General features: G+C 50.4%; 1 protein-coding gene across 1 annotated transcript; it reads right to left on the reverse strand.

The window, feature by feature from the left end:
* Positions 1 to 226: 226 nt before the first annotated feature.
* Positions 227 to 20,691, reverse strand: Smpdl3b (sphingomyelin phosphodiesterase acid like 3B). Its single transcript, XM_075946142.1, has 8 exons — positions 20,482 to 20,691; positions 13,416 to 13,629; positions 10,903 to 11,000; positions 6,856 to 6,999; positions 5,845 to 6,017; positions 4,239 to 4,419; positions 4,019 to 4,152; positions 227 to 798 (listed from the first exon to the last, which is right to left on the reverse strand). Exons 1-8 carry the CDS (start codon positions 20,540 to 20,542, stop codon positions 433 to 435), a joined length of 1,371 nt encoding a protein of 456 aa, XP_075802257.1. The 5' UTR covers positions 20,543 to 20,691; the 3' UTR covers positions 227 to 432.
* Positions 20,692 to 22,090: the final 1,399 nt, after the last annotated feature.

The following is a 22,090-nucleotide window of genomic DNA, read 5'->3' on the forward strand; positions in this document are numbered from 1 at the left end:
GACCACAGCTGCTATCCCTCACGGTTGCACTGTTGCGAAACCAAACCAGAAAACTTTTTAAAAAGTACCTAGGGGTTCTGCAGACCACGTGGGCACCCAGGGCAGCCCTTGATCAGGGACTATGTCTAGAGCACAGGATCTCCAGGTTCCTGGTGACTCATTTTACTGCAGCCATCAAATGCATGGAAGTTGATACATATGTATTAAAGGAAGTAACGCACAAAGACATGTACCACGAGCATGTTTTGTGGATAAAATGTGAAAATTGAGTGAAACGTGGTTCTTTGGGACCTCTCCGGTGAATCCAAATGTCCCATTCTAGTTTACTCTCCGCGGACAGGAGAGACGTTCATCCCTCCGTGGGGTGACGCTGCCCAATTTTACCGGGAGAAAGGTGAACCCAGTAAGAGGGTAGGTTGGCAGTGCCTACAGTCAAGGCACCATCAATATGGACAGGCTTGGCAGCAGAGTCAGCATGAGCAGGAAACTGGGCACCAGCTTCGAGCCAAGGCCATGCAAGCAGGTAGCATAAGTGTGGAATGCCACCTGCTGCATGGCACACACATGCTCGGCGCGGCAGATGTCCCCACAGGTCGAATGGTCATAGCTGACGGAGTTATAGATGTAATAACGTTGCAGCATGTGCTGGTCACTGGCGATGCGGGTCAGAGCCGTATGCATGGAGTCGGTGCCTGCATCCTGCACCTGGTAGGCCTCTGTCAGGCGGTATTCCAGCTCCCAGCGTGGGGTCCCTTGTGTATTCGCCTGACTCAGGTTCAAGAAGTAGGTCACCATGTCCTGGATTAGAGACACAGGGTATGTCAGTAATGACTAGTTGTTCCCTCCTACCCATAACCCAGCCTGTCCCCAGGCTCTTCAGAGCCATCATACCAGCTGCTGTTTGTTACTGAGCTCTCAGCCAGGTGTGCCCGGCAGACCTGTGCTTGGTTCTGTGAGGTAATTACACCTACACCCCTATTCTGAAGAGGTTGTTATGGTTTGAACCAGAAGCATACACCACAGGCTCATTTTGAATGTTTGTTCTCCAACTGGAAGTGCTATTGTGGGTAGCTGTAGAATTTTAGGAAGTAGAGTCTAGACGGCAGAAGCATGCCTTTGAATCTGGGTCTGGAGCCACCTCTGCTTCCTGCTCAGTGGCAATGAGGAGTCCCTGATTCAAGCCACAGGCCTTCCCTCCCAGGATGGAGTAAAGCACTCTGAAACCATGACGTTGTATAGCGAGCACAGTCTTGCAAAAGCAACTTTTTCTCAGCGCATACAAGTGTTCAGTGGCAGGGGTGGGATTAGAACCCAGATTGCTTACCTCCCTATGCCTATGTTTCCTGTCCTGCCAAACTGGCAGGCACAGATACTCACAGAAGCTCTGATGCTCGGCAAATCTTTACAGAATGAAGGGGAGCAGCCATGGTGGCGGCAGCAGGTGGGGTGTGCCTGGCTGACAGAGGTTAGAGACCTGCGGCTGATAGGGATTTCACATCCAAACTAGACTCTCTAGGACTCGGCAGTGCCTTCAGAACCGGAACACACTTCCCCGTGAAATGTCTGGTTATTACAGACAGGTAATGGGCAGGAACTGAGTGTGCCAGGTACGTGACGTTATTATACTAAGTCCTCTCTGAACTGTGACTGCCACTGTACAGAGAAAGCAATGGAGTGGCCATGCGGACAACAGGAATCCTCGGGCCTAGGGCCAACGAAATGGATCCCCAGAATCCACATGGAGAAAAGCAAGAATTAACTCTGATAAGTCTCTCTCTCTCTCTCTCTCTCTCTCTCTCTCTCTCTCTCTCTCTCACACACACACACACACACACACACACACACATAAATTTTTTTTCAGTTCTTAGAACAGAGCAGGGGAGATGGCTTAGTGCTTAAGTGTTTTTTAAATTTTATTTTAGTTTTAATTTTGAGAGGTAAACACTGGGCAGTGGTGTAGAGCATACACACATGCATGCAGGTACCCACAGAGGCCAGAGGACGGTATCAGAGTCTCTGAGACTGGAGCAAGAGGCAGTTGTGAGCTGGCTGACGTGGGTGCCGGGAGCCAAACTCGAGCACATACTGTTAACCACTGAGCCATCCCTCCAACTCCCAAGGCCACTTTCTGCACAACTATGAGGAATTGAGTTTATATCTTAGTGCACATGTGTGCACACACTCACTTAACAGGTCAGGGTATGGAGGCTCACAGCTATAATCCCTGCACTCAGAAGAAGACTGAGGCAGAAAGATTGTATCAGGGCTGGAGAGGTGGCTCAGGAGTTAAGAGCAGGGACTGCTCTTCCAGAGGACTGGGGTTCAATTCCCAGTACCCACAGCAGCTCACAACTGTTTGTAATTCCAGTTCCAGGGAATCTGACAGCCTCGCACAGACAGACATGCAGGAAAAACACCAAAGCACATCAAATAAATGATTATAATAAAAAGAAGAAAGAAAGATTGCATCAAGTATCTGTCAGCAAATCCTGGCTCCTCAGCCTCTGAAATGCCTGCAGGATCAGATACTTTTCAGCACCCTGAGCTAGGCACCACCCTCAGGCAGCTGGTGTTTGGTTGGTTGGTTTTTATTTTGTTTTATGGTTTTTAGAGCCGGGGTTTCTCTATGTATCTCTGGCAGTCCGGGAACTCACTCTGTAGACCATGCTGGCCTCGAACTCACAGAGATTTGTTGGCCTCTGCCTCCCAAATGCTGGCATTAAAGGTGTGCGCCACCACCGCCCTCTGGCAGCTGGTGTTTTTACTTCCTTACTGTGCCTGTGTCTTGGTCACAGCAGTCTGCTCTTTGTCCAGCAGACAGAGTGATTCTGGAAATGGTGAATCAGAGCAGTTCACACTTCTGTCCCCAGCTCTGTAAATCCAGAGTGCTCCCCATAACCTGGATGTGGCCCGGTGCTTTCCACTTTCCCCTTGTACTCTCAGGGTCACTCTCCATGGTCTTCCCCTAAAACACCAAGTCCCTTTCCACCCCAGGGCGTTTGCCTTGCTGTTCCCTCCACCTTCTTTACAAACCCAGCCAGCTTCCTCAGTTTACACAGAACTCAAAAGCCTTCTTACTCCCCTTGTCCCATCTCTGTAACACAGTCAGCCCACTCGCTCCAAAATTATCAGCCCCTTTACCCTCCCTCCCATCTCCATCCCTCCCGCCCTCTTTCTTTCTTCAGAGTTGGAAGCCAAGCCTACTGTCTCCTCCACCTTAAGCAAGCACTTTGCCACTGAGCTGTGGCCATTCTCCCCTTCCCTACCCCCCTTTGGAGACAAGGTCTTCTTGCTATGTTATTGTCTGGTCTTGAACTCACTATGTAGTCCAGGCTGGCTTTAAATTTCAGTCCTGTGCCCCAGCCTCCCAAGTGCCTGAGATTACAGTCCTGTGCGAGCAGACCCAGCTACCGCCCTGCCTTTCCTGCCACCCATGTTTAATTGTATTTATTTGTTTACTGTGGTCCTCCTGTAGGGATTTTGGCGAAGGAGAGCAGTTACTCTGTTGTTGTGTTTGTATCCCAAGCTTTGAACAGGGCCTGGCATGCGGCAGGTGTTTAGAACATTTTGCTAAACAAATGAAGTAGTATTTCTTTGTCAATTCAACAATTCCAGCACATCTTAGAAGGGAAAGAAGTACTCATGGTGTTAGGGGCTGGGTCCTAGTTGGTGTAAGGTCAGGGGCAATGGGCTTGAGCCCAGACTGTGGAAAGTCTTCCATACCAGCCTAAAGAAAGGCTATTTTAACTTAAGATCTGTAAGTAGCAGAGAGGCAATATGAAGTCAGTACTTTAGGAAGACGAATCCCTCCCGAGTGTGGCAGGAGGTAGGGGGGACAGTGATGCGGTACAAAGACTTGGGGGAAGAATTGACCTGAGTAGGTGGCTCCAAAGTTTAACCAGCGTTCCCTTCCAAGGTTCAGCGGTGAGTAGGTAGCAGAAGGGTTAGCTAAGGGTTAGGAAAGGCGGTGACACACTCAGGTGCCCACCCCTGGCCCCAGCAGACCCACGCTCCTAACCTGCAGCTTCAGTGTGACTCGATCATACTCAAAAACACGGATGCCCGGATTGTTGGCTCCGTTGACCACTCCAGGTAATGTGGTCTTCCACGGTGTGACCCCAGGCGTGAGGAACATGACGCTTATGGGGGCACCTTCGGGGAAAAAGACAACAGGCTGAAAGGGACTCTGGGAAGAGGAAGGTGGCAAGGGGCCACTTCACTCGAGACGGGGTGAGTACCTGCATCATCATAGAACATTCGGAAGCTGTCGGTATGGTGGTGTCCGAAGAACTGCCCCGCTATGACACGGTGGTGCTTCTGGACCACCCTCAGGTACTCCTCGTTGAAGATCTCTCGGAACCAGGCCTTGTCCTGGGTCTTCTCGAAGAACCCTGGGGGCACATGGCCAATAATGTAGACCTGCAAGGAAGAGATACTGGGATCAGAGATGCTCTCTCCGTTCCACCTTCGGGAACCCACCCATGTCCTCGAGGGTAGGTGGACCTCCCTCTGAATGGAACCCCAAAGCACCTCTTCCACAAACCCTTCCTGGTCCTTCGATGGGTGCTCTTGTCATCTCAGAACTGGGGGTGAGCCTCCCTGGCTGTGTGAGAACACTATGTGGTCACGTGCATTTGTGTTTGATGTTCCCCAAGTCACCTGGGCACTTGATTACCAGTACAGAAATGCAGAATGAAGTAGAATTCAGAACATGTCTTTAGTTAGGAGTGGTGGCATGTGCCTTTAATCTAACCCCTACACTCAGAAGCAGAGGCAGCGGATCTCTGGGAGTTCAAGGCCAGCCTGGTCTACAGAGTGAGAACCTGAACTGTCTTAAAAAGGTAATGTGTGTGAATGAGCTTTGGCGTCAAACTGCAGCTTGGCCACCAACCAAATGTCATCTCCCCGAGCTTCAAGTTCCTCATTTAGAAGAGTACTCACCTCGGGGAGTGAACTGGCTGGCTTTATGTCAACTTGATACAAGCTATAGTCATCAGAGAGGAAGGAGCCTCAGCTGAGGAAAAGCCCCCACGAGATCCAGCTGTCAGGCATTTTCTCATTTAGTTATTAATGGGGAGGGCCCAGCCCATGGGGGTGGTGTCATCCCTGGATATGGGGGTCCTGGGTTCTGTGAGAACTCAGGCTCAGCAAGCCAGGGGAAACAAGTCAGTAAGCAGCTCCCAGCCATGGCCTCTGCATCAGCTCCAGGATCCTATCCTGTGTGAGTTCCTGTCCTGGCTTCCTTCAGTGATGGACTACAATGTGGAAGTTTAAGCCAAATAAACCCTTTCCTCCCAAACTTGCTCTTCCGTCACGGTGTTCCGTTGCAGCAACAGTAAACCCTGACTAAGACATGGAGTTGCTATGAGATTAAAGGAAGGGTCCATCTAAAGCACAAAGCTGTTGCCTGCGGCTGGCATGATGAGCTCTCATCAACAGCAGCCACGAAGTCCACCTGGGGTGTGCTGGGCGATGCTTCGACCCAGACACGAGCCGCTGCGCCAGCCCCTGAGTAACTGCTGGCTCAGCAGATGAGATGGACGCACCTAACATCCGGGCACCTCCTCGGGTATACGGTGTGCACTACTGTGTGCGTGGCAGCGATGGAAAGGCATCTGAACTCGGAGCAAGGAGCCTGAGGTTCTAGGCTTGGCTCCATCGCTTGTTGTGTGATGAGACCGTCACGGCTCCTTGAGGCCCTAAGTGTCTTCACGTGCAGTGGGGTTTCAGGTCCTCAACTCACAAGGCTGCTGTGGTTGGAAGAAGCCTCCTCTGGGCTAGGCTGATTACAGGACCCTCTGGGAGGCCCGGTGGGAGGGCACAGGAAGAAGCAGGAGCGCTTACCATCTCCCCGTCCCGGGACGCATTGCTCAGCACATCTCCCAGCCACTGGAATTGCCGGCTGGGGTCGGCCATGCCGGCTGTCTGCTCGTTGCTGCTGTAGTACAGATTGGTGTTGAGGACTACAACTCGCCCTGCCCTGCTGGGACCCGGCAACTTCTCAGAATAGAAGGCACCTAGGATGTCACAGCCAGGGAGAGCCTGAGGCGGGGGGCACCTCACTTTCTGACCTCTTTCCCTTGCACCATCCCTTCCCATAGGAGAGGCATCTAGGGGTGAGATGAAAGATTCTGGAGCTGAGTTCTAATCCTGGCTCTACCATTCATTAGCTGTGCATCTTGGCAAAGCCACTCCGCCCCTGTCTGCACTCTCAGTATGCCTCGTCTGGATAATGGGCCCACCATGAGGCGTAGTCTATCCAGATAGGGTTTGGCCAATGAGGAGTCCCAGCGGAAGGAGACCAAGGTAAGAGAAGAAAGCAGGGTCACAGACATTTGGGCTGACAATCTCAATGGAGTGGTGTGGCCCCGAGGAACATCTGTCAATGCTCAGAGACACACTTGATGGTCACATTGGAGATGATACCCAGTAGACAGTGTCCAGAGTCACTGCTCAACACGGCACTATTGTGAGACCAGAACAGCCTTGCCAGAGAAGGAGCCAGGCCCCCACAGACCTGTAGGTCCCAGGTTCAAGTAAGCCCAAGCTAAATAAAGTTCCCAGAGCTGTCCCAGCGTTGCTAGGAGGCTCCAGCAGGGTACTGAGGATAGTGCCTAGCACTTGCTGGCTCACGATCTTCTTTGCTGCTCTGATTAGTAGCTCTGGGCCCTGGAATCTGCCCTGGATCCTGTTCTCAACTCCCTTACCAAGCTGTGTGACCTCTGTCTCAGTCTCTTCCTCTGTAAAATGGGGACAAAAATCTGCACCTATTTCAGGGCTTGTTGTGAAAAGGAAATTGGAGCAGACCCCGCCTGACATAGTTTGTGCCCATATGGTAACAAGTACTATTTGTACCCTCCTTGAAGACAGCGAAGGATTCATTGTTAAACCAAGGTCTCCACAGTTCCGCCACCTGATTGTAGATGCTGTTGCTCTCGGCTGGGAACTGATTTTTAGGGTGAAAGTCATGATTTCCCAGAGCGGCATAGACTTTGGTATCTGAGAGAAAAAGAAGAACCATTAAGAAAAGATGCAAGAGCGGTCAGCCCTCCGCAGCAGCCACCGGCCCTCAAAGCCAAAGGGGAAGAGAGATAACACAGATGAGGGGGAACAAAGATAGGCAGAAAACCACGCGAGATAGCATCTGGCTGAGCTTCACTGAGGACCGGAAGGAAGAGTTGTGAGCCGCCTGGTCCTGTTTCCTAGCAGGGAATACCCTGCTCAGAGAGGAGGTCCCTCGGCGGGTAGAGGGGAGAAGCAATTCCTCGTGGTGACCAGTTCCTGTGTTCTTGTCAACTACAGATCATCTTATTCTGGCAGGAGGTGTGGCTCACCTCAAGAGGCCTTCCTTAGAATTTTCACTCATCCACAACAAATATTCCATGGCACACTTGCCACAAGCCAGCCTGGAGCTGGACCCAGGTCCTCAGATCCAGAAGCAGTGCGCAGTACAGTAGAGAGGGAATAATTAGGTCTGCTGTGGCTGCCTGCTGTGGGAGGGGTAAGAAAGGCTAGGGGCGGGTATGGGGAAAGCCCTCCTTCGGGGGGCCTGTGGATGAGGCTAAGATGTTTAGGGGAGTCCAGCAGGCTGCCTCTTTATAAACGGCCTCATGATTGAGTTTTATGTTGTTAGAGGTGGTAGTGGTGCCTTGAGGTTTTTTTGTTTTGTTTTGTTTTGCTTTGCTTTGTTTTTCTTTCCCTGAGACACATTCTCACTGTGACATCCAGGCTGACCTCCAACTCTGGATCCTCCTGCCTCCACCTGAGCGCTAGAATTACAGACCTGCTTAGATCCTCAAGCTCGATTCGAGTCTGCTTTCAGTTAGTCTCCGTGTCAGGCATGCAGTAGGCGCTTCATACACATTCAACAGGGAACAACAACAAAATCTTGGAAAAAGCCAGGCATGGTGATACACACCTTTAATCCCAGCACTCGGGAGGCAGAGGCAGACAAATCTCTATGAGTTCGAGGCCAGCCTGGTCTAAAGAGTGAGTTCCAGGACAGTCAGGGCTACAGAGAGACCCTGTCTCAAACAAGACCCCATTTAAACTGAACTTGGTGGCAGAAGTTTATAATTGCAGCTACTCAGGAGGCTGAGGTGAGAGGACTGCAAATTCAAGTCCTCCTGACTACAGACAAGTTCAAGGCCAACCTGCTGAACTTAGCAAGGCCTGGCTTCAAAACGGGCTAGGGCAATAGTCCTTGGTAGAGCACCTGTCTCACCTAACAAGCAAGGGACCCTAGGTTTGGTCCCAGTACCTCAGAAGGAGGCAGACCCACCTGAGAGAAAACATAACCCCCTGTCATGTGCCGACAGGAAAGGAAAGAATCGCTTACGCTGCTCACAGCTACAGGGGGCTAGGTCCCCTATAAGTGAAGGCTGCCTGAAGGTGCGTGAATAAATATTGTTTATTCACTGAACGTTCCCACTTTCCTCGTAATTATCTGTTTGTCGACAGCGTGAATGACCAGACTATCTTATCTCATCCTCAAACAAACCCGTGGGACAGGCGTCATGACTTCCCCTTTTCACAGGAAGAAACCAGGTGCTGGGTGAGTTCGTGGGGCTTACGGAAGAGGAAAATGTGGGGCCTGTTTTGTTGCTGTTTTCCTGGTCTTGCCTTGTATGCCTACGTTCTCAACCTCTCTCCGTGAGAGAGGCAAGCCTGATGTGCAACGTGAAGGTAGAAAACTCAAGGGGAATCAAACTACAGAAGCAAACCACCCCAGGTGAGCCCTTCCTTCTCTCCACCCCCACCTGACCCCTTCTGCTTCCTTCTGCAGGGCCCATGCTTGGCAGGAAGCCACTCCACCACTGACCATATACATTCCTGGCCCCGGCTCCTTTGCAGTGAATTCTTTGGAACTCTCTGTGATGCAGCTCCCACCTCCAGAATGAGGCCTGTTCTGCTTGGCCCGTATTTTAATTCTCTCTCACATCTTCCCGTATGGTCTCATTTTAGCATCTCTCAAAATGAGGCGTGTCTTCCTCCCATGGCTGTGAGAAAGCACCATGTCCATCTTTATCGGGCAGCACCTTTGGCTTTTTTTTCATAGCCATATATTAAACAATTCCCCTTACAGCCAGCGGTATCTTCAACATTGGCGGCTGTAACAAATGGGACACAGACTACAAAATCTGTAGTTTTTACACGTGTGTTAAATCATGGTCAATGAAGAGTTTCCTGGTTTTGTTTTTGTGTGTACGTGGTGTTTGCGTGTACACGCGTGTGTGTGGGTGCACCCGCCCATGTGGGTGTTGATGGACGCCTAGGGTGGACAGTGGAATTCCTTCCCAGTCGTTTCTCTGCCTTATTTTTTAACTTTCTCAGGGCCCTCGTGGCTATAGGGGCTAACCGGCAAGCCCCCACGCTCTGGCTCTGTCTCTCTGTCCCCCAAGTGCTGACCCCAGCGTATGCGGCTGACCCCAGCTTTAATGTCTGTGTAAGGGATCCGAACAGACTGGAGTCTTTATGTCTGAGTGTTTTATCACCCAGCCCCAGTAAATTGCTTTCTTACCCATTATTCCCTTTTATTCTGTGTGGACCAGAGGAGAGAGGCTCAGGATTGGGTGTGAGCCTGAATCCCGCACTAGAAAGTGACTTCCGAGGTATCAATCCCTAACTGCATTGGGGGTAGTAATACCCAGAGCTGGGGGTGGGGCAGATAGCCCATTTGGACTCTAAGTAGCGACCTCTGCTGAAAGATGAACAAGCCTATCGTCATGGAACATGCTGGGCTGGGTTAGATAAGCTGGGCAGAGCCAGGTGTCCCTGCAAACTTTGGTTTATGTCCAGGGAGGAGACTGGGGAGGAAGAGCAGTGCTCAGATGGGGCCCACACTTGCCTCGTGACCTTGACCAGCTGACTTGATGCCAAGACTCGCATTGCTCATTAGGAGAACTAAGTGGTAACAGCTCCGGTCTGTGCTTGGCATGACAGCGCACGCGCTAAAGCCTGCCGAGACCTTAGAGCGGGTCCCAGTACTTAGCACGTGATGTATATACAGCTGATGTATACAGCTGTTGTTTAGTTTATCATGATTCTGTATGCGGATAGGGGGACTGAATATGACCTTTAGAAGGAGCAGAAGGAGGGCTGGAGAGATGGCTCAGCGGTTAAGAGCATTGCCTGCTCTTCCAGAGGTCCTGAGTTCAATTCCCAGCAACCACATGGTGGCTCACAACCATCTGTGATGAGGTCTGGTGCCCTCTTCTGGCCTTTAGGCATACACGCAGAAAGAATATTGTATACGTAATAAATAAATAAATAAATATTAAAAAAAAAAGAAGGAGCAGAAGGAGACAGGGGTAGACACTGGTAGGCACTTTCTCAGGCTCCCAGTTGGCAGCCTGTGGACCTGACTCAGCCCCCAGAACCATTTAAAACCATCTGCAAGGGCCAATAGGTGAGACACTCAGGCCCTTTTCCTCTCCTGTCCCTCCAGGTTGCTCTCTCCCTGTCTACTCTGCCTGGCTTGACGGGTTTAGGAAGCACTGAGCAAGCAGCATCTCCCAGACGCCTGAGAGTCAGACGGTCCCCAGACACCTGATGCCAACGCTAGCATCAGGGCAGGATACAAAGGCCACGTGTGAGCCCGCGTGAGCTTGCCCAGGGAGGCTTGTATGTAACTGTGGACACTGGCAGCTGTGAGTCTGGCATCAGACAGAGAAGGGTGCAAGATGGAGCAGTGGCCGGCAACTATTTTAGTAGCCACCTGTGTCTCCGCAGGCCAGTGACTGGGAAGGCTGTGTGGAAGGTGAGAAATGGCTGCTGTCGAGCAACTGAAACCTGGAATGTGGCCTCTGTTTTGAAGGTCTGGATTCCAGCTCCTGCTGCTGTGTCCCATGCCAGAGCCACTGGGGGATCAGGGGACACTGACGACCAAACAGTGAGTCCTACCTGGAAAGACCTCCCTGATGAGGTTGGTCAGGCGTTCCACAATATCCACCACAGCTGCCTCCCCTAGCTGCTCATTGGGGACGTGCGGCGTGTCATCCCTGTAAAACACCAGTGAGACAGTGAGACAGAAAGGAAGAGCCGTGCGCCCTGTCCCCACATGACCAAGGAGAGGCAAGCTGGAACGCAGTCGAACAGGACAGAAGAATCAATAACAGCAGGAACTAATCGTAGTCACACACACATAAAATAAAAACGTCTGCTTTCTACACGTTCTCTTCCAAGAAACTACAGCTGTCTCAGAGATGCGTTTCTAACTGAAGAGCCATAAAGAACCCCGGAAGTCATCCCATCCGATGCCATTCAGCTCTGTAAGCTCCGAGAGGCTTCTAGGAAAATGTTGTACCTGGGGAAGGATCATGGATTTCCCAGGGTCTCTCCCAGAGGGACTGTGTTTCAGAGTGTTGCAGGGTTTTTTTTAAATATTTTATTTAACTTTACTGTATGTGCATTGGTGACGGAGTCAGATCCCCTGGAACTGGGGTTACCAGACAGTTGTGAGCTCCCATGTGGGTGTGTGGGAACCTCACCCTTTATTCTCAAAGGGGCGAGAAGAAATTTCCTAGCAGAATGTTTTCCCAGGAAGATAGTGGCCTTCCCCTCTCCCACCCAGGAGATTCCGAGCACAAGGTCACTTAGCTCAGCCCAGCCAGTCACCTGGGACAGGCTGATAAAGATGGCCTAACTCAGGAACAGTGGCCTTGCTCTAAGAACAAGGAAAGAGCTGACTTAGCAGAATGGGAGGGAGCGAAAGTCCTTGTACCTGTGCTAAAGCATCTTCAAAGATTCTCTTTGTAGTTATGCCTTTAAAAGCTTACCCCACCTGGAAAAGCCTGGGATAAAACCGGACTCTCTGAACATAGCAGACAATGAGGACTACTGAGAACTCAAGAACAATGGCAATGGGTTTCTGATCCTACTGCACGCACTGGCTTTGTGGGAGCCTAGGCAGGTTGGATGCTCAACTTACTAGACCTGGATGGAGGTGGGGGTTCCTTGGACTTCCCACAGGACAGGGAACCCTGATTGCTTTTCGGGCTGGGGGGAGACTTAATTGGGGGAGGGGGAGGGAAATGGGAGGCGGTGGTGGGGAAGAGACAGAAATCTTTAATAAATAAATAAATTAAAAAAAAGAAAAAAAAAAAGCTTACCCCGCAGAGGAGATACAACTCCTCTCTACCTTGTAATGGGGATGGAGATGAGTTCCAAACATGTTTGTATTGTGCTGATTAAACCTTGCCTATTACAGTCTGGGCCTCTCTGGTGGTCTCTCTCTGGGGGTCGTAATCTGGGCACAACAGGTGCTGGGAATTGAACCTGGGTCCTCTGGAAGAGCAGCCAGTGCTCTTTATTATTTTTTTATTTTTATTTTTTGGTTTTTCGAGACAGGGTTTCTCTGTGGCTTTGGAGCTTGTCCTGGAACTAGCTCTGTAGACCAGGCTGGTCTCGAACTCACAGAGATCCGCCTGCCTCTGCCTCCCGAGTGCTGGGATTAAAGGCGTGGGCCACTATCGCCCGGCTCAGCCTGTGCTCTTTAATCACTGAGCCATCTCTTCAATCCCAGACAGTTTTTAAGGGCCTCTCCTCACAAGTATCAGAGCCTGCATCCCGCAGCACGACTCCTGGAAGGAGTTTATCGATTCTGGGGCCCAAGTAACAGAGGCTTGTCCAGGCCCTCCTGCGACACTGCCGCATTCCTTAAGTGTCCTTCCTCTGCCCCTGCACAGGGTCCATGGGGTGGGCACCCCCACATCATAGTGAGGGACAGTCAAGAATATTATGGATTTTGGGCTGGAGAGATGATTCAGAGGCTAAGAGCATTGGTTGCTCTTCCAAAGCTCCCGAGTTCAATTCTGAGCAACCACACGGTGGCTCACAACCATCTGTAATGAAGTCTGGTGCCCTCTTCTGGCATGGAGGTGCAAATGCAGGAGAAACATTATATACATAATAAATCTTAAAAATATATATTATGGATTTCATTCCACTTCAAGAAGTGTACAGGCAGGCGGTGGTGGTGCATGCCTTTAATCCCAGCACTCAGGAGGCAGAGGCAGGCGGATCTCTGTGAGTTCGAGGCCAGCCTCGTATACAAGAGCTAGTTCCAGGACCAGAACCAAAAACATCTACGGAGAAACCCTGTCTCGAAAATTAAAAAAGAAGAAGTGTCCACTCCACTGAGACTGGCAGAGGGAGCACCACTTCCTGTAGGAAGTCCTTCTCCATCCTGCCATGTTGGGTCAGGTGCCTTGTGTAGTTCCCACACCCCCGCAGGTGGCCCTCTCTCTGGTTCCTGGCTCTGCAGTCTCAGTTCCCTGGTGTCTCCCCCAGGACTGAACACGTGACAGGCTGATCAACCAAGCTCTCTGAGTCCTGGAGGTTCAGCCGAGATGAGGAGTTGAAAGGACAAAGGAGGCTGAGGGCCCGGCTTACATGTGACATGCGACTGCTCTTACCCCGTCCAGAAAATGAAGTCTGGCTTTGGCTCTATCTCCTTCATGGCGTAGATGGAAGAGTTGACAAGGACCCAAGGAGAATCACAGAGGTAGTCACCCCAGGGGCCGGCGTTTGGCACAGGCTGGGAGCCAGCTGAGGGGCACACCTGGAGGGGGTCTTTGGATGCATTGTAGTTGGGGTCCAAATGCAAGTCAGATATGTGCCAGAACCTCCCTGTGGGAAAAGAGAACCTCCCTCAGTGCTCCTGCCCAGGCTGGATGAGAAAGAAGCCGCGAGGTGAAACATAGGCTCCTCGGGACACCAGATTTCGGGAGAGTTCCAGAGCCCCACTCTGCCCAGGGCAGAGAACAGGTTCATCCTCTGGCCCGTCGGTGACCTTCTAGTGAGGTTCTACCATTCCCGTTCCCTGGACCCAGAGCAGCTGCGCAAGGGCTGGGGCCACGTGACCCTCCGGTGCTGAGCGGGTGGCAGCCGACAAGCAGAGGGGAGGACAGTGGGATAAACATTCAGGCTCCGGACCCACCTAGGAGCTGCGAGGCCTTGGGCAAGCTGAATCATAGATCTGGACCCTGGCATCTGACCCGGGGGAGAAGGCTGACATGCAAATGAGTTGGGAGAGCTAGCAAACCCTGGGGAGTGTGGACATGAGAGAGGATTGGAGCGGCGGCAGAGAGGGTTAAGTCGGCCGGAGCTCCTCACATGGGCAGGCACGCCATGGTGCGGATTTGGGCATCAGCACACACTGCCCCGTAGCGTGCTTGTCGAAGTGGTTGCCTGGATTTTGCTCCAAACCAAGGGAAGTTGGTGTAATCAGAGAAAGGAAATAGAAGAAGCAGGTGAGGTGAAGCACGGAGCTGCCATGACCAGTTTCTCTCTCTAAGGCAGGACCGGCTTTGAACCCACAATCAGCCTGTGTCAGCCTCCCAGGGGCTAGGGCTACAGGTGTGCGCTGCACACCCAGCTCTCGGCGACAGCATATCGGAAGTAGGTCCAGCCCCAGCGCTCAATCCTGTGTTTCTGGCTGAGATAAAAGAGAAACCCCAGGGATTGCCTCACCCTCCACCGTGCTATTTCCTCCTCCGCTTCCTCAAACTCAGAACTAACTGTCAACAACATTAGCCACAGGAAGCCCGGCCGAGGGTGGGACCAGGACATGAACAGGACACCAAAACAGCCCCAGACTCTCATTCCTAAACTTTTCCTCCCCGGCACTCTTGAGAGCTTGACTCCCTCTCTTGACCTATACTTGATTTGGGGGAAAGGACCTGAAATTTGTTTATGCCAAGGTATAAATGACTGATAAAGCAAATCACTACTGCTCCCATGTAGAGCTGCCCTGCCCACAGCTCTGGGAAGTTTGGATTCCTCTTCTCCACTTTCTTGATAAGAAAGCAAAGGTTCAGAGGTCAACAGGCCTGAGACCATGTGGCCACTGGCAAGGAGTCCTATGTCTCAGACTCTCTAGAGTCTAGGGAACCTGGTGTCTGTTTGAGATGGGTGTCTTGATTGATAGTATATGCCTGAATTTTAATTGCCTTACCCAAATGGAGTCTTCGTTTGTACTGGGAGAAGGGATTTGACCTTTCCACACAGATTTCAACCCCTAATAGATTTGAGATTATTCCTGCAGAAACAAAACCCCAAGCCAGAGTAAAGGAATTACGCCCCCCATTCTAGTCAGCAGGTGGACGAGCTAGCGAGCTTCCCAAGCATCTGCTGGCTCACGCCTGTGGCCATGTTTCAGGCACCGGTCTCCAGTCTTGTGCAACAAGCTGAACTTCTGTCTGATGTCCCTAAAGATCCCAGCAGAAGCTACTGTCCTGGCTCAAGGAGGGGCTTTCTCAATCAACCACAGGCACCGGCCAGCTGGTCTCTCTGATATCGGCCACAGTGGGTATTTCTTCAGACCACAAAGTTCTGGCTGGTGACGAGGCGAGGCCAGTTGTCAGATTCTAGTAAAAATGAAACTGTGCCCAGCCTTCCTAGCATTTCCGAGTAGGGTGTGGTATATGTGTGTGTGGCTGGGAATCAAACTCAGGGCCTAGCGCACGCCAGGCAAGTGCTCTACTGCTCAGCCATTCCCCTAGCCTTCCCCCGCTGCCTTGTTTTGCGAAAACTCTACTATGGTTCTCAGAATGACCTCAGACTCCTTGAGTTCAGGTGAGCCTCCCATTCAGCCTCCCAAGCAGCTGATACAGCAGGTCTGTGTCACCACGAAGTGCTTCAAGGAAGGATGCTTTATTTTGGTGGGGGTGGGATGGGAGGTGGATGTCTCGAGACAGCGTTTCTATATGTAGCCCTAGCTGTCCTGAAACTCACTCTGTAGACCTGGCTGGCCTCAAACTCATGGATATCCGCCTGCCTGCCTCTGCCTCCCGAGTGCTGAGACTAAAGGTGTGCACCACCACACCCAGCTGTCATCACCATCTTGATCCCCCTGCCTGAGCACTCAAGGGTTAGGATTATACAAGGTGCAATAACCAGCCAAACTTAATATCTATTTCTTTAATAAAATTATCTCAATTACTTATTTATTTTGTTTACGTGTGTGCGCATGTGTGCACATGCCACAGTGCATGGGTAGGGGTCAAAGGTCAACTTTCAAGAGTCTCCTTTCAGTATGTGGATCTCAGGGATCGACCTCTGGCCCTCAGACTCAGAGGCAAATGCCTTTTAACCCACTGAGTCATCTCATCTGCCCTTATTTACGTGTCTATGTGCATGTGCACATGTACATGACAGAGGGTATGGACAGGCCACAGGACAACTTGCAGATATCAGGACTCTCCTTTTTACTGCGTGAGGCCCAGACTCCCCTCAGGTCATCGGGCTTGACAGTGACAGCATTTGCCCTCTGAGCCATCTCACTGGCTCCCGGTCAGCTTGTCTAGCACTTTACCATGCTCAGGCAAGGCTCTCACATTGAAGAACTGTAAGCTTACACTTTAGTCTTTTCTTTGCATGTGCTTGCATGATTTCGTCTACCACATGCATGCAGGAACCCATCGAGACCAGAAGAGGGAGCCAAATCCCCTGGAACTGGAGTTACAAGTGGTTGTGAGCTGCTATATGGGTGCTGGGTAAGAAACCCAGGTCTTCTGCAAGAGCAGCAAGTGCTCTTAACCACGGAGCCATTTCTCTTTGCCACCTAACCTCCCCTCTACTATGACCCCACGTTAAGGTCATGAAAGAGGCTCGTGGTCACACAGGTTTCCAAAGGCAAGACTCAGGACTCAGATTTTCCGGCTCGAAGCAGGAGGTTGTTTTTGAAAGGGGATTAGAGACATTTGGAATTGGGGGGGGGGGGGTTGTTTATGAAGCCAGACTCATCCATACAGGCAGTGGTGACTTGGACTAGAAACGTCCTTAACTGAGCCTCAGTTTCCTTACTCGTAAAGCAAGAATGAGGATGCCCAGAGAGAAGGGGTGCAGAGGAAAGTTCTCTCCTGCAAAGCCCAGCCAGGAGTAGGTAAAAAAAAAAAAAAAAAAAGAATATTTGGGAATATGGGAGTGGTTTTCTCCAAACTTCTTCCTGCTGTTTATTGGGTGAAGCAATTTTTTTTTTTTTTTTTTGGTTTTTCGAGACAGGGTTTCTCTGGTTTTGGAGCCAGTCCTGGAACTTGCTCTGTAGACCAGGCTGGTCTCGAACTCACAGAGATCCGCCTGCCTCTGCCTCCCGAGTGCTGGGATTAAAGGCGTGCGCCACCACCCGCCCGGCTCCAAATATTCTTTATAAATGTTTGCTCACATACAAAGAGGGATATGCTATAGATATGAATAATTTACATTGGTATGGATCTTGGCTTATTGTTCCAAATTTAAGGTCAATTTTGTTATACTATGTATATGTATTTCTGATCTTGGTTAAGGTATTGTGTGTGCATCTCACTTAAAAATGTAATGTATAATTAAAAATATAGGTTAATAGATAATCATCTGTAATAGTCAAGCTTGTAGGCATGTTAGTTAGGTTTTCTAGATATGTAATTTAATTAGATAACTATTCCTCAAATCTTTCAGAGACCTTCAGAATAAGGCATTTAATTGTTTAAGAATTTAGGACTTGGGCTGGAAAGATGGCTCAGTGGTTAAGAGCTCTGCCTGCTCTTCCAGAGGTCCTGAGTTCAATTCCCAGTAACCATATGGTGGCTCACAACCATCCATGATGAGATCTGGTGCCCTCTTCCGGCCTGCAGGCAGAACACTGAATACATAATAAATAAATAAATAAATATTTAAAAAAAAGAATTTAGGACTTTTCATGACAGTGAGACACATCTGCTCCTGGCAGTACCAATTACTTTAAGAGGAAGATGGGCATCTAAGAGGCTCCTTATGGAGTTGGTTAGCCATTTGGCAAGAAACTGCTCTTGCCTGGACTGTTTGATGGTATATTGGGTGAACTGGACATGCAGGACCCGCAGAGAAATGACTGCTAAACTTGCCTAAAGGTGAGACAATCCTTCGGGGTTCCTGGTTCATGAAAGAGTCGGCTAGACATTATGCAGGACACAGAAGGAAGTGACTCACAAACTGCCAATATAGGCGGAACTGTCTTTGAAATTTCCTGCTTCATGGAAAAGTCTGCTGGAATACTATGGGCCTGTAGGCTAAAGATGGATGCCCCAATGGTACAGAAGAACTTTGGGAGATTGTCCAGGCAGCGAGATGTCTCTGTCAAGTCTAGAGTTTTGGAAGTTGCTTACAATGCAATTCCTGTTTACTTAGGTAATAAGTCTTTGATGGAGTTGAAGAATATACAGTAATAATATAATTTTCCTTAGTTACGATAAAAGATAAATAGATATAACTAATTCTTGCTTGATAACTGTTATATGTAATTTTATTATGTTAAAGTTGAAACCTTCCTTTTTATTTAAAAGAAAAAGGGAGGGGGGCTGAGAGATGGCTCAGAGGTTAAGAGCACTGACTGCTCTTCCAGAGGTCCTGAGTTCAATTCCCAGCAACCACATGGTGGCTCACAACCATCTGTAATGAGATCTGGTGCCCTCTTCTGGCCTGCAGGAATACACGCAGACAGAATACTGTATACTTAATAAATAAATAAATATTTTTTAAAAAAAAAAGAAAAGAAAAAGGAAGGTGATGTTGGATTTCCCTCTGTATGCCATGAATACCATTGGTTAATAAAGAAACTGTTTTGGGCCTATAGCAGAACTATAGGGGAACAGAGTTAGGCGAAGAAAACTAAACAGAATGCTGGAAGAAAGGAGGTAGAGTCAGAGAGAAGCCATGTAGTCCTGCTGGAGACAGATGCCAAAACTTTAGCCCTTTTCCCCTTAGTGGGCTATTTCTGCAGAGCTTCACATTATAAATAGAACACAGGGCCAGGTGGGGGTGGCACACACCTTTAATCCTAGCGCTTGGGAGGCAGAGGCAGGCAGATCTCTATGAGTTGGAGGCCAGCCTGATCTACAGAGCAAGTTCCAGATCAGCCTACAAAGTTATAGAGAAACCCTGTCTCAAATTAGATAGATAGATAGATGATAGATAGATAGATAGATAGATAGATAGATAGATAGATAGATAGACAGACAGACAGATCAAACACAGCTGGACAGCCTGGGTTTGTGTCCAAACTCACTAGCCATGTGACCTTGGGGTAGTCACTTCTCTGACGTTGTTTTTTTTCTGTGTAAAATGGGGATAAAAACACGTCACAAGCTAAGTTGTTGGGAAAGTATTATGCCAACCAAAACAAAAACCATGTGTCCAGGGACTGGAGAGATGGCTCGGTGGTTAAGAACCCTGGTTGCTCTCACAGAGGACCCTGGTGTAACTCCAAACCCCGACAGGGTTGCTCATCTGATGCCCTCTTCTGGCCTCCACACGGTGGTGGTAGCGGGGAGGCACACGTGTGGTGCACAGGCATGCATGCGAGCAACACCCATGCACATAAAGCCACTGCATCTCTTCAGCACAGACTGGCACTGCTTTCCACTCAGCCTGCCTCCGTTTCCCAGCGGTAACGCAACGAGCGGAACTCTCAGCTGGCATGGCGGCACACGCTTTAATCCCAGCACTCACGAGACAGAGGCAGGTGAATCTCTTTGGAGTATAAAGTCCAAAGCCAGGCTGATCTACCTGGCAAGTTCCAGGTCAGCTAGGGAGACACAGTGAGACCCCACCTCAAAACAAGACAAAACAGAAGCCTTCAGGGTCACCCTGGAATACTGTGTGCACGCATTGTTCTCGCTCACGCTGGGCTTTCTCCCTGGCTGTTGCTTCTTCCCAGCTGAGGGACTGTTTATTCCTCGAAGACCTGAATTTCCTTTTCTGTCTTCTTCCTGGTCCCTACATTCACCCAGGGTTCAGAGACCGACTTTCCGCCAGTGTTTTCATTTTTTATGTTTTATTTATGCTTATCTATTGGGCTGGCGCACACTGCTATACTTGTGCGGAGGTCAGAAGACAACTTTTGGGAATAGGGTCCTCTCCTCCAGCCATGTGGGTCTGGGGAACTGAACTCCGTTTGTCAGTCTTGCTGGCAAGCACCTCTGCCCGCTGAGCCATCTCAGCAGCCCTTAGCCAATGTTTTCGTTTGTGTCTCTGAATCCCAGGGATGGCCCGCACCGCCTAGTCATTCAGACAATCACTGTACCACAGAGCTACACCGGAGCCTCTAACCTGAAGTGTCCTGATGGAGTTAAGTCTTTCCAGCCACCTGCTTCCTCTCAGTGGCTGGCTCTCATAAAGACCCTAAGCCAAGTCAGCACCCCAATGGCAAAGTCGGTGTCACTATCCTGCCCCTGACAGGCTGCTGCTCCGGTTAAAGTCCGACGGCTCAAGGAGCATTTTTTTTTTTCTTTTCTTTTCTCCTCTCTTGGAAACAGTGTTTCAAGTAACCTAGACTGCCCTTGAACTCTTATCTACCAGCTGAGCTAACAGCACACGATAACCTTGACGGCTGTCTAAGTCTCTTCATTTTAACCTCTAAGCTGCCTTACCATTTTTTGGCCTTGTTCTCTGAGCCATTCCCAGCAGCCCACACCCCACCCCCAGTTCCTAGTAGGAAACAAAGAGCAGGTTTTCCCCGTAGCCTACCTAGTTCAGCCCCTGCTACTCCCCAGGAGGCCAGGAGTATCAGCCACGGGAGAAGCGCCATCCTCCAGACCGGTCCACTACAGCTCCAGGTGCGTCCGCGCCGCAGGCTCCCAACAACTCGCGGCCAGCCACGTGTCTGAGCACAACTTCCCGTCTGGCTGTTACCTGTGTTCCAAGTTATCCCAGGCGGCTGACTGCTCTTGCTTTTCCTCGTTTGCCCAGCAGGGCGGGAGCTTGATTGGAGGAGAGATGTACCAGTTAGGCCTGGAGGGAGGGCCGATACGTCTCTGTGGAAACCACATCTATGTTGCAAGATGCTCCGTTTGAGTCTCCCGGCTTTTGGAGAGAAATACAGAAGTACTGGGGGCAAAATGATACGATATTTTCGATTTGCTCTTAAAATTATCTGGTAGAATTGGAAGCATTTCCATTCAGGTAGCCTCCTTAATCTCCAGAAAAGACATGGCAAGTCCCGTCTGCCCTGACTCATTGTCCTCTCCTTGAAGAACAGCAACACGAATGAATTCATTGGCTGACTTTCGCTGCCGGAGGACTTTAAATGCTAGCTGGAGAAACGTGAATACGAGAACCTAAACTTAAGCGGAATGTGGTAGTGCTCGCCTATGGTCCCAGCACACTTGATGGCTGGAGGGTTAGCAGGTCAAGGCCAACCACGGCTGCTGATGACTCTGAGGCCAGTCTGACTTTATAGCCAACAACACTTAGAGCTCTTCATTGGTCATACCAGGAGCTGGGAACTACCAGAAATTGGGCAACGGGGGGATGGTATTGTCCCCTGCACCTGCCCTTAGGAGGCTGAGGGCTGGACCACGGGAGTGAGGTGACCTGAGAAGCGAGAGGAAGGATGTGACTCAGGGAAGAGGATGAGAGGCTTCTGGGAAGTGACAACAGAAGCTTAACCCTCTTTGGGTTTTCTGTTTTGTTTTGATTATTTTTCCTTGTCATTAGTGGTGGTTTGGGTTTTGTCCTTTTTGTGGTTTATTTATTGCTCTTTTGTTTTGTTGTTCGTGTTCTTTGCACCAGGATGAAACCAAGACCCTCGCCCACTCAAGCAACTCAAACTCTTGGTCCCACAGCCTCACAGTCACACCGCCACAGTCAAGCAGCTTGATCGCGGTGAGCAAAGGAGAAAACAGGTTGTGGGCATGCGTGGGGAGGGGTGTTAGTGAGGGGGAGGAGCAATGTGTGCCGAGGAGGTGGTATTGGGGAGGGGTGTTAGTGAGGGGGAGGAGCAATGTGTGCCGAGGAGGTGGTATTGGGGAGGGGTGTTAGTGAGGGGGAGGAGCAATGTGTGCCGAGGAGGTGGTATTGGGGAGGGGTGTTAGTGAGGGGGAGGAGCAACGTGTGCCGAGGAGGTGGTATTGGGGAGGGGTGTTAGTGAGGGGGAGGAGCAACGTGTGCCGAGGAGGTGGTATTGGGGAGGGGTGTTAGTGAGGGGGAGGAGCAACGTGTGCCGAGGAGGTGGTATTGGGGAGGGGTGTTAGTGAGGGGGAGGAGCAACGTGTGCCGAGGAGGTGGTATTGGGGAGGGGTGTTAGTGAGGGGGAGGAGCAATGTGTGCCGAGGAGGTGGTATTGCAAGGGAGCTGT

The sequence above is a fragment of the Microtus pennsylvanicus genome, chromosome 13, assembly GCF_037038515.1.
Source record: "Microtus pennsylvanicus isolate mMicPen1 chromosome 13, mMicPen1.hap1, whole genome shotgun sequence".
NCBI lineage: Eukaryota > Metazoa > Chordata > Mammalia > Rodentia > Cricetidae > Microtus > Microtus pennsylvanicus.

What these genes read in the sequence shown, in the direction of transcription:
- Smpdl3b (XM_075946142.1), bottom strand. Translation starts at nt 20,542, where the DNA reads ATGGCGCTTCTCCCGTGGCTGATACTCCTGGCCTCCTGGGGAGTAGCA. An exon ending in CGTCCCGGGACGGGGAGATG is followed by an intron (nt 4,420 to 5,844) that starts GTAAGCGCTCCT and finishes TCTTCCTTGCAG; the next exon opens with GTCTACATTATTGGCCATGT. An exon ending in AATGTTCTATGATGATGCAG is followed by an intron (nt 4,153 to 4,238) that starts GTACTCACCCCG and finishes TTTTCCCCGAAG; the next exon opens with GTGCCCCCATAAGCGTCATG.